This window comes from Pongo abelii, chromosome 5, assembly GCF_028885655.2.
Source record: "Pongo abelii isolate AG06213 chromosome 5, NHGRI_mPonAbe1-v2.0_pri, whole genome shotgun sequence".
NCBI classification, from domain to species: domain Eukaryota; kingdom Metazoa; phylum Chordata; class Mammalia; order Primates; family Hominidae; genus Pongo; species Pongo abelii.
Window position 1 is genome coordinate 106,414,973 of NC_071990.2, and position 16,899 is coordinate 106,431,871.

At 40.3% G+C, this 16,899-nt stretch overlaps 1 protein-coding gene across 1 annotated transcript in view; it reads right to left on the reverse strand.

Annotated features, from left to right (window-relative positions):
* The window catches only part of PREP (prolyl endopeptidase), a 121,714-nt gene that overhangs the window by 85,428 nt on the left and 19,387 nt on the right, over positions 1-16,899 (reverse strand). The window contains exons 3-6 of the mRNA XM_024248748.3: positions 14,388-14,521; positions 13,123-13,253; positions 10,385-10,594; positions 5,935-6,056 (exon numbers count right to left, since the gene is read on the reverse strand). Coding sequence (XP_024104516.1) covers positions 5,935-6,056; positions 10,385-10,594; positions 13,123-13,253; positions 14,388-14,521 — 597 coding nt within the window. The remainder of the gene's footprint in view (positions 1-5,934; positions 6,057-10,384; positions 10,595-13,122; positions 13,254-14,387; positions 14,522-16,899) is intronic.

A 16,899-nucleotide genomic window follows, 5' to 3' on the forward strand; every position in this document is an offset into this window, starting at 1 on the left:
GTGCACGGTGAATATTATCATGTAAGGCAGTGCTAATGAAACAGTGGTGGACACAAGGCAAGGGCTAAGTACTTGGGGAATAAATATGGACTGTGCCAACTGGGAAGAGGGCTACTGAGCAATTACTGGTCCAAGTCAAAAACAGCCAACAAGCAAGGGGCAGAGGAGGCAGAGACCCCCCCTACCAGGAACACCACTGGACTTTTCTGTGTCTGTTCTGGAAGGTGACACCCTGCTGGTCTTCATGGGCATGAACTTCCACAGGGGACATGGGAAGAGTAAGGAAATTAACATTCACTGTATGCCTACTATAAGTCAAGCATCAGGCAACACACTTTATATGTTAATATATGTGTAATATATATGTTTTAAATTACTAGGGTTCACAGGTGAACATATAAAAATGGCTTATGGAGACATATGACAGATATTAAGATTCAGGATTACTTTTGAAAAAAAAACTTTTCAAGAATTAGGTATAACAGAATTAGGTTCTCAATATAGGATTTAGGGAGATAATCACAAAGAAGCTGGGCATTTTCTCCTTAATCCTTTCTAAAGGGATGATGCATTTTCACAATCTTCATTCTAGAGCACCCTCTGCTGGGAACAGTGTCACAAAGTGTTTGATTTCTTTAGGATTTTTTTTCTCCCCAAATGTTCACAATTCACTTTAAAACACAGCTTTGTGGGTTTTTTGTTTCTTTGGGTTTTTTTGGTCCAACAGAACCTGACAATTTCTAACCTGCCATGAAACTGTCCTTCAAGTAAAGCCTCACAGTCTATATTAAATAACTGGCACCTCTGCCCATCAAAGCCCAATGGCAGCTGTTTCATGTTACACCCCAGGGGCACAAGGGAGCTCTTGTTCCTGAGCCCAGCATTTTGGACATGTGCAGGAGGGACTGAGTGTGGGAGGCTTCCTGAGGTCCCTGGCTGAAAGTGAGGAGGGCAGTGAACACATCCTGTACTTCCAGAACAGAGTAACCCATGGATATGCCTTCCCCTGGAGCAAGAGGTACCCAGGAAGCTACCAGGAAGACAGCTGGCCTCGAGACATCTTGAAAGGTCCCTGATGAAAAAGGGTGGAGGAAGGAAAGGCAGAGAAGTCTGAATCTCGAGGGAATGCTTCTGGGATCAAAAGCTTTGGGGCAGGCAGGTGGTGCAAAAGGGCAGCCAGAGAGTTTATAACTCACATCAGGGAACAGCAAAGTACAGAGTTTCCTAAAATCGAGGGGATGTCTCTAAAAAAAGGATGGCATAAGGAGAGCTGTAACCTGGACATACATCCTCACTGCAAGCAGCCAAGAGAGGCCAACAAACAATGATAGACCAACAAACAATTCCCAATAAGCAAAACTCCAGTTTCTCTTGTCTTACTCCTCCTCCCTGCGTGGCTACTGGGAAAACTAACAGGATGAATAGGCAAGGAGAGGGGCTTGGCAAACTTGAGCTGGGTAGAGGGCGAAAGCATGTAAATTGGAGAGAGTGATATTTTGTTTTGGACTGCAATGAACCTTTAATAGCAGTTCCAATAACCAAAAGTGTCCAGAAAGCAAGGAGTTCTGCTGGGTTGAAGGCAGTCGTCCCGGGAAGACACACTGTCACAGCGTGACGGAGGGCAACAGTGGGGAAACTAAAGCTGCTTCCTGATTGGAACTTCCTGAGATCTGCCTGTTCAAGGCAAGACAGACCTGTCCATGCAGGAAGGCAGAGGAGGTATCTGTGAAGAAGGAAGATGAGTCACGAGGAGACAGCATCTAGGATATAAAGAGAAGTTCTCAGTGAACTTGGACTGTGGCAGCCGAAGGGGAGGTTGACGACAGCAAGCCAGAGAAATCTGCACACGTCCACAAGCACATCCAGTCTCTGCCCACAGGGTTCCTCCACCCACACCAACAAAGCCCGCATCCTGCCCTGTGTCCTGCTTCTCTCGCACCCAGCAGCTAAGTTCTCTCCCAGGAGGCTAAGAGATGCTGTGATAAATCCTCCGTCCAGTTTCAGAGCTGAAAAAGCCCTGGAAGAAATAAAGGAAATGACCTTGAACAGATTAAGTGACTTGCCCAAGGCCACAGACTGAACTAGAATAAAAATTTCTGTTCCAGTACACTCCTCTCACTCTAACACTGGCTCTCTCATCATAGACGCTGTAAAACGTGTTATCTAAATACTAGGTTCTATGACTGGACTAAAAGCAAGTACTTTTATAACGAAAGCAACAATTTAATAAAAGCAACAATTGCAGCACATGCCTTTGGCACATGGTTATAAAGAGGACTACAGCTGGGCACGGTGGCTCACGCCTGTAATCCTAGCACTTTGGGAGACCAAGATGGGCGGATCACTTGAGGTCAGGAGTTTGAGACCACCCTGGCCAACATGGTAAAATCCTGTCTCTACTAAAAATACAAAAATTAGCCAGGCATGGTGGCACAAGCCTGTAATCCCAGCTACTCGGGAGGCTGAGGCAAGAGAATTGCTTGAACTTGGGAAGTGGAGGTTGCAGCGAGTTGAAATCATGCCACTGCACTCCGCCCTGGGTGACAGAGTGGGATTCCATTTATTGCTTTTCTCTAAGATGCAAATCACTAAATAAAGGCTGTTAAGAAATTGCTTCATTTCCAGTGAATAGCCTGAGAGCTAATGTGTCCACCAGCCATGGGTGCTTCTGGCCCAGCTAGTTCTACAGTGCACCTGCTTCTTGGACTCCCCTGGCTTTATCACACTTCTTGAAGGGCACGAGAAATTCTCACCTCAAGATTTTTTTCATGATCCAGATTTTTCTGAGTGAAGACTTGGAACTGGACCATCAATTCAGGTTGGACCTGAGGCTTCTGAGGCGTCACACCAGCAGAACTCTAGAGTTCATGTTTAAGTGACAAGAGTACTCCTCCATGTAGCAAGATGGTCCTTTTGCTCAGAAGGAGATCACACACAGCTGGGTTGGGAAAGGAGGAAGGAAGGAGCACTTACCTAGCCAGCCAGACCTGCCTGACCAGCCATGGTAACTGGTGGGATGATACCAGTCACAACAAGACCACCCAAGTTCTGGAACACTGCTTGAGGGAAGTCTACGCCCACTTTTTGTTTACGGAGCCCACGAGTTTTTTTACAGACTTCCTCTGCGTAATTCACTAAATAGGGCCCTGATCCAGTGAAGATCAAATATAAAGGACTCATTTTATATTGTTCCTTTAGCTTTTTTTTTTTTTAACAACTTCATTTCTTACTTCTGTGCAGTAGAGATGCGTCCCTTTATTTATTGCTATTCTTTAAAGTCACTACTCTTAGGCTGCACACGGTGACTCATGCCTGTAATCCCAGCACTTTGGGAGGCTGAGGCTGGCAGAGGACCTGAGGTCAGGAGTTTGAGACCAGCCTGGCCAATATGGTGAAACCCTGTCTCCATTAAAAATACAAAAATTATATACGCCTGTGTAATCCCAGCTACTTGGGAGGGTGAGGCAGGAAAATCGCTTGAACCCGGGAGGCGGAGGTTGGAGTGAGCCGAGACTGAGCCACTGCACTCCAGCCTGGGCAACAGAGCGAGGCTCCATCTCAAAAAAAAAAATAAAATAAAAAATAAATAAAGTCACTGCTCAATTTTTGTGTGCCCTTTCCTCTCGATCAGGGAAACAGTGTACATGGTGGTTAAGAAGACACAGGCTGTGGCCCTAACAGACCCAGCAGGAGTTCCAGCATGGACTTGCAAGATAATTACCCTAGTAGGTATTTTATTTTCTTTATGCATTCCTTCCTTCTCAGACTGTAGTAAAGATTATATCAGATGAGTTACGCAGAGTGTACATCTATTGAAACTATGGTAGAAGGATCATCTAAACCATTTAAATTTGCTTTTCTTTTTATTTGCCTAGCTAGCAGAAGTGACTATACATATGTTTAATGCATGTGATCTATTTCCACTCTATTTGTAAACACTAGGTGCTCACAGCAGCTGTACTCATAACAATGGTGTGGAAAGCACCCCAAGTGCCCAGTGATGAACGGATAAACAAACTTGTGGCACACACACACAGAATATTGTTCAGCGTTAAAAAGGAGGGAAACCAACACACGCTACAAGATGGCTGAAGCTTCAAGATGTTACGCTAAATGAAGTAAGCCAGTCACAAAAAGACAAATACTGCAAGATGACATGTGTATGAAGTACCCAGAGCAGTCAAATACAAAGGGACAGAAAGTAGAATGGTGGCTGCCAGGTGATGGCAGTGGTGGGTGGAGAGGGGTGGGGGAAATGAAGAGTTATTGTTCACAGGGTGGAGTTTCCGCTTTGCAAAATGAAAAAGTTCTGAGGATCGATGATAACGGTTGCACAACAATGTCAATGAACTTAATGCCAGTGAACTTGTAAGTTCACTTAAAGTACACTTCACTTAAGTACAATTTGTAAGTTGTACACTTAAAAATGGTTATAATGGTCAATTTTATGAGATTATATATCATCTAATATTTTGGTAGCATATTTATCTTAACTGTATTTCACACAGATGAAGGTAAAAAATGTATATTATTTCATATCTATGGTACGCAGAAGCCTTATGTATGAGGAGAAGATGTAGTAGATAGAAAACTTGGCAGAAACAATCTCCAAATAGATCTCAGAAAAGCCATTAAAAACAAATACATGAGAAAAACAACAATAGTAACTGCACAAGAAAAGCTGGTAGAGTGGGAAGTTAGATGGGAAAGAAAAGGCATGAAAAATGGACACATTTTAGGGTAACAAAATGTCCTATAAATTTATTTTTAACACATTCTACTAAAATCTGGCAAACTTTTTCTATAAAGGTCTAGATAGTCCATATTTTCAGCTTTGTGAGCCATACGGACTTCTGTGGCAATTACTCAACCCTGCAGTTATAATTTGAAAGCAGGTGAAAATGGGTGTGGTTGTGCTGCAAAAAAACTCCATTTACAAAAACAGGCAGCAGGCCAGATCGAGCCCAGTGGCAGTAGTTTTTTTTACTGACCCCTGGTCTAGAAAACCCAAATAAATAAAAGGACAATTTGGAATACAGAAGATCAATTCCCATGGAATAAAATACCATAGATTCCTGTTTTGTCCCCCAATGAAGTAGACCTAAGAACATAAGTTAAAATTGAAAATGTCCCTTTCCTAACAAACTGCTAATTGTTTTTCAACTGAAGAGGTATCTCAATGAGCTAAAAAGTTTGTAGTACATTCCTCATTCCCTCTAAAAATGGAATAACATCCCACCCATAATAAAACATATTCAGAATGCTTCTCTAACAAGAAATATTTCTTAGTACACAGGAGTGAACTAACCAGAGTCAAAATTTTACTCCAAGTACCCCTAAGTTTCTTCACAGCTGATTCTCAAAATACAGACTAAATTCTAGGCCAGTAACTTAAAAACCTATCACTTCAAGAGGTTGGTCCCTGTCAAGACCCCCAAGGAATATATGAATATTGATGAGAAAATGTCCAAAAGATACTCATTTTAATGTAAAAACAAGTGAACAATATGCATGAAAAGAGCACAGTTGTATAAAAAAGGGAAAGACACACTCTTTTTTCCCCATATTCTCACTTGTATGTACAAAGAAAATTGGTGGAAGGCTACCACACTCACCTCTGAGAGGCAGGATTCTGAGTTTTGAAAGGTTCATGTTTTACCTTACTAGGTACTTTTATAGTTTTTACTAGAAGTAAAATTACTTTTTTACCCTCAAAGTATTACTTTTAATATTAAGAGTAATAGGTTAAGATTGCAGTTAAAAGGTTTATCACCTCCATTATTAAGAGTCAATCTGAATACCAATACTTTTAACAAAAGAATATTCACTCATGGGACTTCTACCATCCATAAAGGTCACCACATAATAAGAATATTTATACACACATCCATGAAACACAGTCTTTGGGGGTAAAATTTCACAGCTGTACAATACCTCAGCTCCACCCATCCATTTAGGTTCATCAGGAAACTCAGCACACAAAATATCTTCTGACTGATCGGTTCCCAAGACATGGTAGTAGAGCTTTTGGTGGAGATTGGTGGATGTCTCTGTGCCTGAAGGAGTCAAAAATGTACACTGAAATGCACTTGATAATTTTAAGAAAATCAATTCCACCCATACTGCAGAATGCTAGAAACATTTAAAAAGTAGCTGGCTGCAGGATACAAGGTTAACATACAGAAATCAATTACTTTCCTATATACCAGCAACGAACAAGTAGATTTTGAAATTAGAAACAATACATTAGCACCTCCAAAAATGAAATATTTAGGTATAAATCTAACAAAATATGTGTAAGATCTATCTAAGGAAAACTGCAAAATTCTGAGGAAAGAAGTAGAAGAACTAAATAAATGAAGAGCTAGTCCATGCTCATGGATAGGAAGACTCAATATTGTCAAGATATCAGTTCTTCCCATTTTTGTCTATAGATTTAATGAAATCCCAAACAAAATCCCAGAAACATATTTTGTGGATTGACAAACTGATTTCAAAGTTCATATGCAAAGGCAAAATATACTGACTAGCCAACACAATACAGAAGGAGAACAAAGTTGGAGGACTGCCACCTAACCTCAAGATTTATTATAAAGCTACAGTGATCAAGATAATGTGGTATTAGCAAAACAACGGACAAATAGATCAATGGAACAGGGGAGAGAGCCTAGTAGCCTTTTTAAAAAATGGTGCTGGGACAACCAGACATCCACAGGCAAAAATATGAATCCAGACAAGATCTTACACCCTTCACAGAAATTAACTCAAAATGGATCACAGACCTGAATGTAAAACATAAAACTATAAAATTCCTAAATATACAAAGAACTCAGCAATAAGAAAAACAAACAAACAAACAAATAAAAAACCGATTAAAAACTAGGCCAAACGCCTTGACAAACATCTGACCAAAGATACACAGATGGCAAATAATCATATGGAAAGATGCTCCACATTATGTATCATTAGGGAAATGCAAATTAAAACAATCAGATATGGCCAGGCGTGGTGGCTCACACCTGTAATCCCAGCACTTTGGGAGGCCGAGGCAGGTGGATCACCTGAGGTCAGGAGTTCGAGACCAGCCTGACCAACATGGTGAAATCCTGTCTCTACTAAAAATACAAAAATTAGCTGGGTGGGGTGTCATGCACCTGTAGTCCCAGCTACTTGGGAGTCTGAGATAGAAGAATTGCTTGAACCCGGGAGACAGAAGATGCCGTGAGCTGAGATTTCGCCACTGCACTCCAGCCTGGGTATTTATAAAAATACAAAAAAAAATTAGCTGGGCGTGGCGCTAACTAGTCCCAGACAGAGTGAGACTCCATCTCAAAAAAAAAAAAAAAAAAAAAATTCAGATATAACTATACACCTGTAAGAATGGCCAGAATTCAGAACCCTCATAGCACCAAATGCTGTCCAGGGTGTGGAACAAGAGGAACTCTCATTCATTGCTGGTAGGAATGCAAAATGGTCTAGCCACTCTGGAAGAGTTTTGGAGGATTCTTATAAAACTGAACAGACTCTTAACTACATGATCCCACAATCATGCTCCTTTACCCAAAGGAGTTGAAAACTTGTGTCCAGACAAAGACCTGCATACAGATTTTTTTATAGAAGTTTTATTCATAAGTGCTAAAACTTGGAAGCAACTGAGCATTCTTTCAGTAGGTGGATGGATACACTGTGGCACATTCAAACAATGACTATTTAACACTAAAAAGAAATGAGCCATCAAGCCGGGAAAAGGCATGTAGGGAACTTAAATGTATTATCAGTAAGCGAAAAAAAGCCAATCTCAAAAGGCTACATACTGTCTAATTCCAACTACAGGATGTTCTGGAAAAGACAAAACTATAAAGACAGTAAAAAGATCAGTGACTGCCAAAGATTGGGGTGAGAAAGGAATGAATCGTTGGAACACAAAGGATTTTTAGGGCAAGGGAAACTACTCTGTATGATACTACAACACTGGATACATGTCACTATACATTTGTTCAGACCTACAGAATGTACAACACCAAAATCAAACCCTAAAGTAAACTATGAACTTGGGTGATAATGATGTGTCAATGTAGATTTACCAATGAAAAACAAATGTACCACTCTGGTGGGGGATGTTCATAATAAGAGAGGTAAAATGAATATGTGGGGGCAGGAGGCACATGAGAAGTCTCTGTATTTTCTTCTCAATTTTGCTGTTAACTTAAAACTGTTCTGAAAACTAAACTTTACTTTTTAAAAAGTTAAGTATCGGCCAGGCGCGGTGGCTCATGCCTATAATCCCAGCACTTTGGGAGGCCGAGGTAGGAGGATCACAAGGTCAGGAGTTCAAGACCAGCATGGCCAATATGGTAAAACCCTATCTCTACTAAAAATACAAAACAAAATTAGCTGGACGTGGCACTAACTAGTCCCAGTTACTTGGGAGGCTGAGGCAGGAGAATCACTTGAACCTGGGAGGTAAAGGTTGCAGTGAGCTGAGATCATGCCACTGCACTCCAGCCTGGGTGACAGAGCGAGACTCCATCTCAAAAAAAAAAAAAAAAGGTTAAGTATCGGTTGAATATCAAACTGCAAGTAATTAACTCATATTTGCTGATTTTGGAGCCTTCTTTGAGGCTGAACTTCTTTTTTTCATTATGATGACGTACCAAGCTTTCAGGGCAAGGGAGGGAAAAATGTAAGATAATACCACAATGTAAAAAAGCTTTATGGCACTTAAGTGATTGTCATTGAGCTTTCAGGGACACTGGTAAGAAGCACATGGTAGGAACTGCTTAGCTTCATTTGTAAGGCTCCCATAATAGTCTGAGAGGCTACTGAGATGTTGGCTTTCTGATATCTATCACAATTACTAATTATTATTATCTTGTGCCACTGAAAGCTGATAGTAAATAATAACTTTTGTTTCTTACAAGTTAACATAATAACGTTCTCTAACGTGAATTGGCCAGTTACACTTTTTTGTCTCCCAAAACGTAGAAATAACTAACATTTTCTAACTCTGGGGCACTCTTAACACAGGCAGCTAATTTCATTTCCAGAGCACAGACATCTTTCTTTAGCCAACATCCTCGAATAAAAAGCCTACTTTTAGCTCCTCTTGTAATTCGTTGGTGAATTTATAAAAAAGGTCTTGATGTAGCCTAATCAAAAGGCAGAAAAAGCTAAACATAGCCAAGAGATGAAAAACACTGTAGCCTTATTCTCAATTCAATTGCGGGAAAAAAACAGAAAAGAAAGCAAGGATATTTAAAGATGACAAAGATACAGCAAGTCATGATAAGCGGACAACAGGTACAGCAGAAAGCACTGGAGTAGCTGTGCTTCTTGCCAGATCCCAGCCCTCCAGCAAATTACTGAGCCTCTGTGCCCAAGCTCCTAATCTCTAACACAGGGATTGTAAAACTTATCTGTAAAGACCAACCAACATAACAAGAAAATGCTACATACCACGTTGAAATGTGGGGTAGCAAAAGGAAGAAAACGACACATTGTACCAGTAAGGTACAAGGTACATAGCCCTTCCTGCCTGGGAAAATTTAGAAGTGAAGGAGCAAAGAAGGAGGAACCCCTTGAACACAACAGGATCTTTGCGCAATTAAAGAGAAGAACAATAAAGGTGTGTCCAGAAAGTTAACAAGGAGAAAAGTATCAAGATAAATGGCAACCAACAGGTGACCTATAACTTCTGATCAGAGGAGAATATGCGATTACTACAGTAGTAAAGTTTTATAATCACTCAACATCATCAAATAGTTTGGTTCGGTTTAAAAATTCATCTTCTCCATAATCTCCTTAGGAGACACAACACGTCTATGAGGGACTGATTGATTGTAATAATGATCCCAATTTTCCACAGTTCCCTGTATCTATTTCTCCACCCATTGAAAAGGGGCTGGCCCTCTGGCTTGCTTTAGCCAACAGAATGCAGCAAAGCTGACATGCCAGGAGCAAGCCTAGGCATTAAGAAGGCTGTGTCATTCAGCTCCCCGTCTTGTAATTCTACTGAGTTGCCACGTGAGCAAGCCCAGGCTAGTCTGCTAGTCGTCCTAGCTGAGGCCCCAGAAATGTAAAAGAGCCAAGCCAAGATGAACCAACTGACCTGCAGCTGACCACAGATACATGTTAGAACTCAGCCAAGGCCAGAAGAACTACCTGGCCAACCCACAGGATCATAGCAAAAATAAATCTTTATTATTCTAAGCTACTACATTTTGGTGTGGTCTATTACACAGCAAAGCCAACTGATACAACACCCTTTGAGGAAACATGGTTCTGGACCATACAACCTCTATGTAGCGTTCAGCGTCTCTTTTCAGTCACTTGAAGTCACACTTCATTTTGTGAAAAATGTGCTTCATCTGAAGTCTTCACTCACCATCACTTTTTCCATCCTGTTGAGGGTATGAGTTGTAGAACATTCCCTTCCCATCATGGGTCCAGGCCATACAGCTGAACTTGACTCTTTCAAGCACATCTGGAAGCTCTTTGGCACCATCAACTTTCATGAACTTGATTGTCACCCAGTCTGAGCCACTGGCACTCAGACCATAGGCAAAATATTCACCATCTTCGCTGAACGCGTAACCTATGGGACACAGGAGAAATCATCCAGTGACAAACACGGGAACACAACTCCACTGCCCTCTATGCCGTCTGACAAAGCTCTCTTTCATAACACGGAGGTGGAATGTGGCAACAAAAGGAACAGGAATCTGGTAGTGAGGAATCCTGGGGGCTCAACCCAAGTTTTAGAAGAATTACCCTTATAACCTTAGACAAGCTTCCTAACCTCTCCAGGTCTTAATTTGTCTATAAAATGAAACATTAGATTATATGCCTATTAAAATGCTTTCATTTTGAAATTTTGATAATGTAATAGGCAGTTCAGTTAAAAGCAGAGCTCATCTGGGACTTCTGTCATATTTTATTTATACTCTAAAGGGAATACGGAGAAAAAGGAAACTGCTTTTAGAGTAATGACTGAATTATGACACATACCATATAATAGAACTAAATTGTAGTCATTAGGTAATTTGGGGGATTGATTCTAAACTATCTAAAATCGCTTGTTACAGCCTCATTTTCGGAGCATTACCTGTGCACAAAGACTGATGCCCACACTGTCTGACCATCACAGGCCCAGGTAAATAAAGCCTGAGGGTTTGCAGTGAAGGCACCCAGAGTGCACATTCCACAATAAATTGTGAAAGGAAAAGCAACATGTCTATAGACTGTCGTGCCATGTACAATCCTTTAGGGCCCTGGCGGAATGTTCTAATCACTATGGAATGTTTCCTGGCAAATACTTGGGTTTCATATTAGCTTTTTTAATTATGAAGTATGTAAAGCATTCAATACAACACCTCCTATTGGAGACTCTGACACCAGAGATTTCCTCTTAGGCTGTTTGCTAAATGTTATTGGGGACTGAAAATTTTAAGAAGCTCAACTATTATTAGAGGTTTCCTATTCTATTACCTGGAATTTCAATTAATGGGAAATTCGTTTAAAATTTCACAGAACCTACTCATTAACCATTGTAAGTCCTATAAAGTATCTAGGCTCATATGTATGTAAATGCAGAAAAGAGTCTAGAAGGTGATAGGAAGAAGAAACATATTCACCTTTTATTCTACATAGCACTGGAGTGTTTGAATTGTTTATATATATATCTCTCTTTCTCAGAAAATTTTCAGAAAAATTTAAATAAAACATTTTTATTTGAAATGTATGTTTAAAAATCATATACTACAAAAAGAATCTGAATGTTTACTCCTTTTGTGATAACTTCCCTATAATACCGCTCTTAGAAAACTCGATGACTGTTTGAGGCACGTCTCATGCCTAATTTAGCTTCTCACCCATCAAGGCTTTGTTCATAGCAACCATTCCATAAAGAAGTCACTAGAAGAATGCATTATCAGGGTGGGAGTTAAGACCCTGTCCCTCTGGATGGGTTGCAAGATAGATCCTTGTGGAAACTAAATGAATTCCTATATGGGATATGTTACTTCAACAGAACCTGTGTATTAAATTCACTGAAAACTACACACTCAGATTCATGGAAGAATCTGAGCTGGCTGATGTCTTATTTTCGATATTGGTTCGATAAAGGATCATTGTTTATACATATAGCCTATTCAGAGGGAGGGGAAGGTGGACCACTGAATGACTGGATCATGGTTAGAAGTGTTTGTATAAAAGGATCTTTGCAAAGGTCTGATGGAACAGGGCTCTATAACTCCCATCTTATTGATTACAAAGGACTTCAATGTCTCAATTTCTCAATTCTAGAGGGCCATAACTAATCACATGGTTTTTTCTACAAAACCAGAAGATACTACAGGGGAAATGCTGAGCCAGCGTCATCTAGAGTATCATTATCATTGTAGAGTTTACAATTATTAAAACATAGAACTGGAGAATAACTTAGTTCCTTACCCTAGAACTCTGCTTATTGTAGAAACCTTGGATAATCTTCTCTATGGCCTATGGAGGAGGTTATCTTAGGGGCAGAGTTAATTAGGAGTTGTACAGCAACTGTGGACAAACTTAGTCTTTAAACCTGCATCTTCAGGGAACAGGATACCCAGCTGTTCAATTTCTACAAGATTTGTGTGTTTTTACTTGTAATTCTAACATGTTGACAATTAACTAGATTTTTAAAACTCTAATTGCCTCCTTCCCAAGAGGGAAACTGATCTGATAAACATTCTTTCCTGTTTAATATTTATAGTTGGAACAATCTTTGTACAGCTTAAACTTCTTATAGAAGATGACTTATTTTTTTCTAATCACAGGTAGGTCTCAGGGATGTTGGAGGAAACGATGATGATACGTCAAGATTCCAGTAGCCCTAGAAGCTAATTTGGGTCCAGCGTGAATTATTCTCCAGTTCTGCTTCATGCTATCAGAGTGGAAAAGAGGAATGTGACTATTCATGTATTCTAAATATACTGTGCAAATATAAGCTTTCCTGATATTTTATGTGCATCTGTTCCACAATATGGTCCACATCCTGCCTGGTATTTCAGAGGTAAAGCAACTGCACTAACTTCAGAGCTCCAAGTGAGGGTCTTGGGAGTTCCATGGGCCTCTCTGTGTAGCACTTACCTCGGAGTGCCACTGTGCCATCGTCAGACAGTATGTTGGGGTCCAGGAACACTCTGGCCTCACCCTCTAAGGAATCCTGTACATATAATACTCGCTGGTTCTGCAAACCTGTATTGTAAAAATAAAAATACCTGGGGAACAGAGATGGTCTTTATTTAGCTGTGGAGTTTTCTATTTGTAGAGTAAAACCAAACACACACAAGCAAAAACCAAAACAAAACCAAAAACCTAAAAAGGTACAACTGTAATCTGGCCATCACAGGGACGTGGGGACATGGGTGAAAGGTCCCATCATTTCTCTCTACTTAGAGCCTGTTAACAGAATTGTTTTCCATATTCAAATCCTGTATTGTAATCCTGCACATTAGCTAAGTAGAGGCAAATAAAGACCATTTTACGTGTTAAAATAAAAACTGATATTCAAATAAAGCAGTAACTTTTTCTTTTAAATGAAGAAGAAAGCAGATTTTTCTAAAATAAAATTCTGGTTCTTTTCCCTAGCGAGGCTGCTAGGGTGGAAGGTCAGTATACTTTCTCTCTAAAGGGCAAGACTGCAAATATTTCAAGCTCTGTGAGCCATACAGTCTGTCGCTATAATACTCAGGCCTGTAGCTGCAGCACAAAAGCAGCTATGGACAATACGTAAACCGATAAGCATGGCTGTGTCCCAATCAGACCTTATTTATAAAAATAGGTAGGCAGGCAGGGTTTGGTAGGCAGACTGTACACTGCCGATCTCTGTGTAAGAATGGCAGAGGGCTGAAGAAAGTATAAAGTAAATGTGTGATAGTGGCGCCAAAGAGATTTAATAAAAGATCAAGAAAACGTGTAAGTGGGTGTTAACGGGACGGGAACAAGAGAAGTGAATTCACCCATTTCACCATTCTTTGATGGAAGAAATACACAGAATTAAATGTTTCCAAGTAGTATACATAAAAGATAATTAACTTTGGAGGCAAACAAACCTCCACTGCTGTCTATGAATCATCCTGTCTCACCAATTACTACCCATAAGACAACAACAATTTCCTATAATCCAGATTTCTTTATATGACCTATCTCTACTAAATTTCTTAACTACTATTTTAACAATTTGGACAATACCTAATAGATCAAAAATATTATTCTCATATTCAGGCACAGAAATTAATTCCTTATAATGAATTAATCTTACACAAGGACAAGTTATCTGGAATCTGCATTTTACAATTTAAGAAAGCATTTACTTTGAAAATAAAAAGGAAATTCAGTAAAAGCAGTCTCACCGTTTTCCTTTCTTGAAGTGGCAACTATACTTGGGATAATCATACAGTTCAGTCATTCTCTCTTTGTATAAACCTCTGATGGGACACTGCTCAAGAAATGGCACAGTAATCTTATTCTGGGCCTCCACAAAGGCCTGTGGAGAAATTAAAAGGAACAAAGCAAGTTAAATATAGAATTTTCCATGTGAAATATTATCCACTAATATGTATCAGAAAAAGCACACTTTGTCTCTTGGCCAGTGCCTCTTCTATCTCATTACCAGCCTCTCTCACCTCCTTACTCTTCTTCATAACTGCCTAGCTCCTGCCAAGTGACTGATTAATATGTAGTAACAACCACTGCTTACATGGTACTAACTCAGCTAATGCTTACAGGGCAAGTATTAACTTATTTAGAACTCACAATATCCTATGGAGAAGGTCCTTTTATTAGGCCAACTTTACAGATGGGGAAACTGAGGTTTGGAGTTGTTAAAAAGTTGCCTGACATCATACAGCTAGGAAGTGGCAGATGGCAGAGTTGGCTCCCAGATCCACGCTCCTAACAAACACACTATACTGTAGCTCAGATCACACACTGCCAGAAATCTGCATTTGCACAGTGCCATGACTCTGGGCTTCTTATTCAGCACCTGGCCATCCCAAGAGAAGTCAGAGTCAAAGAGAGAAAGTTAGGGATACCCAGGTGCTATTTTATCGATTTTGGCTTTGTAAGACCTACTACCATGTTAATTTCAATCAGAGAACTTTGCTAAAATTTGCAACCAAAGAACATTGAAAAAACATTGGAGGCCAGGTGCAGTGACTCATGCCTGTAATCCCAGCATTTTGGAAGGCTGAGGCGGGTGGATCACTTGAGGCCAGAAGACCGAGACCACCCTGGCCAGCATGGCGAAACCCTGTCTCTACTAAAAATACAAAAATTTGTCGGGCGTGGTCGTGGGTGCCTGTAATTCCAGCTACTCAGGTGGCTAAGGCACAAAAATCGCTCGAATCCGGGAGGCAGAGGTTGCAGTGAGCCAAGATCGTGCCACTGCACTCCAGCCTGGGCGACACAGGGAGACTCTGTCTTGAAACACACACAAAAACAAAAAACACCCGAAACAAGTGGCATCGCAGAAGAATATCGGCAACATGGTTTATAAGAAAGGCAAGAGATGGCAGTCAGGAAATACTGGTAGTGAAGGCAGGAAAAGGGGCTTTTACAAAAGATGAGTTGTATCCAAGCACACCCTATTTGTAACTAACCAGTTAAAAAGTTGACAATACCATAAAAACTTGGCTAGTAGTAATTAACATCTGGCTATTAGCAAGAAATGAAACAAGAACATTGTATCAGCTTTAAATTCAATAGAAGATTTCATCAGATGTCTATAAATAAGTAAATCATCAGGGAAAAACTTCAGAAAATTAAGACTATAATATATTTTGAATGGCAGGGAAAAACGCATTATTATCAGAGTTCACTTTTGGATATATCATCAAGCTCTAAGGGCCCATCCAAGCTCACAATGGTCTTTAAATGTGCAACAATGCTTTGGGTTCCCCTACAAAAACCACCAATTCCGCTCTGGAGAACCATGATTTTGTGGTGAGACAAACTGTTCCAAAGCTCACTGATTACGATGCATTTAAAAACAAGAGACAAGGGATGTAAAGTATGAATACAGTAATTAATATTTTTGCAAGAGGACCAGTTCAAGAAAAATAAAACTGTTACAGGTCACATTTCTGACTTCATTTAAACAGAAAATAAAATTTACTGAGTCCCACAGAAATACAATTCCAGCTATCACTAGGGATTGGCAACCTTCGCCCTGGCCCGCTTTCCTGTGGCTCTGGAGGTCGGAACGGTTTCTGTATTTTTAAAGAGCTAGAGGGGAAAAACCAACAGAGACTTATGTGGCTTGCAACATTTAAAATATTTACTATGTGGCCCTTTACAGGAAGTTTGCTGACTGCACTTTCCCTCATTAAAAACATCAAGGAGGAAATTGGATTTTGTTTTTTAGTTATAAAATCAATGCCTATCTGAGAAACCACTCAGGGGAGCATTTTGGAGATCACGAAATGTGTCCAAAAGCACTACTTCATTTTACAGTGGAAGAAAACACCATGCCTACTTCACAGATATGGAGATGGAGGCAAGTGGTATTAAAGTCCCCTGGTTAAGGTCATGCAGTGAGTTAGCAAAATCACTCAGAGACTGAAAAAGGATGTGGAGATGAAGCAGATCCACCCAGGAAAGACGGGAGACGCAACCTGGGCCTCCTATGATTTTCTTCTGCATGAACTGGGCTGTGCTGGGTAGGAACATCAGGGAGCTGGAGCATCCACGTGGACTAAACACAAATCTTGTGTGTGTTTACACTGATCGTGGCATTGTGGATGGATGAGTGACAAGTCCAAGCTAAAATCCCTGTCATCACGGAGCTCATGCTACTGGGGACACACCCACAAAAAGCCAGAGGGTTGCAGAATGGTTGATTCTAAGGACATACACAGGGTAATC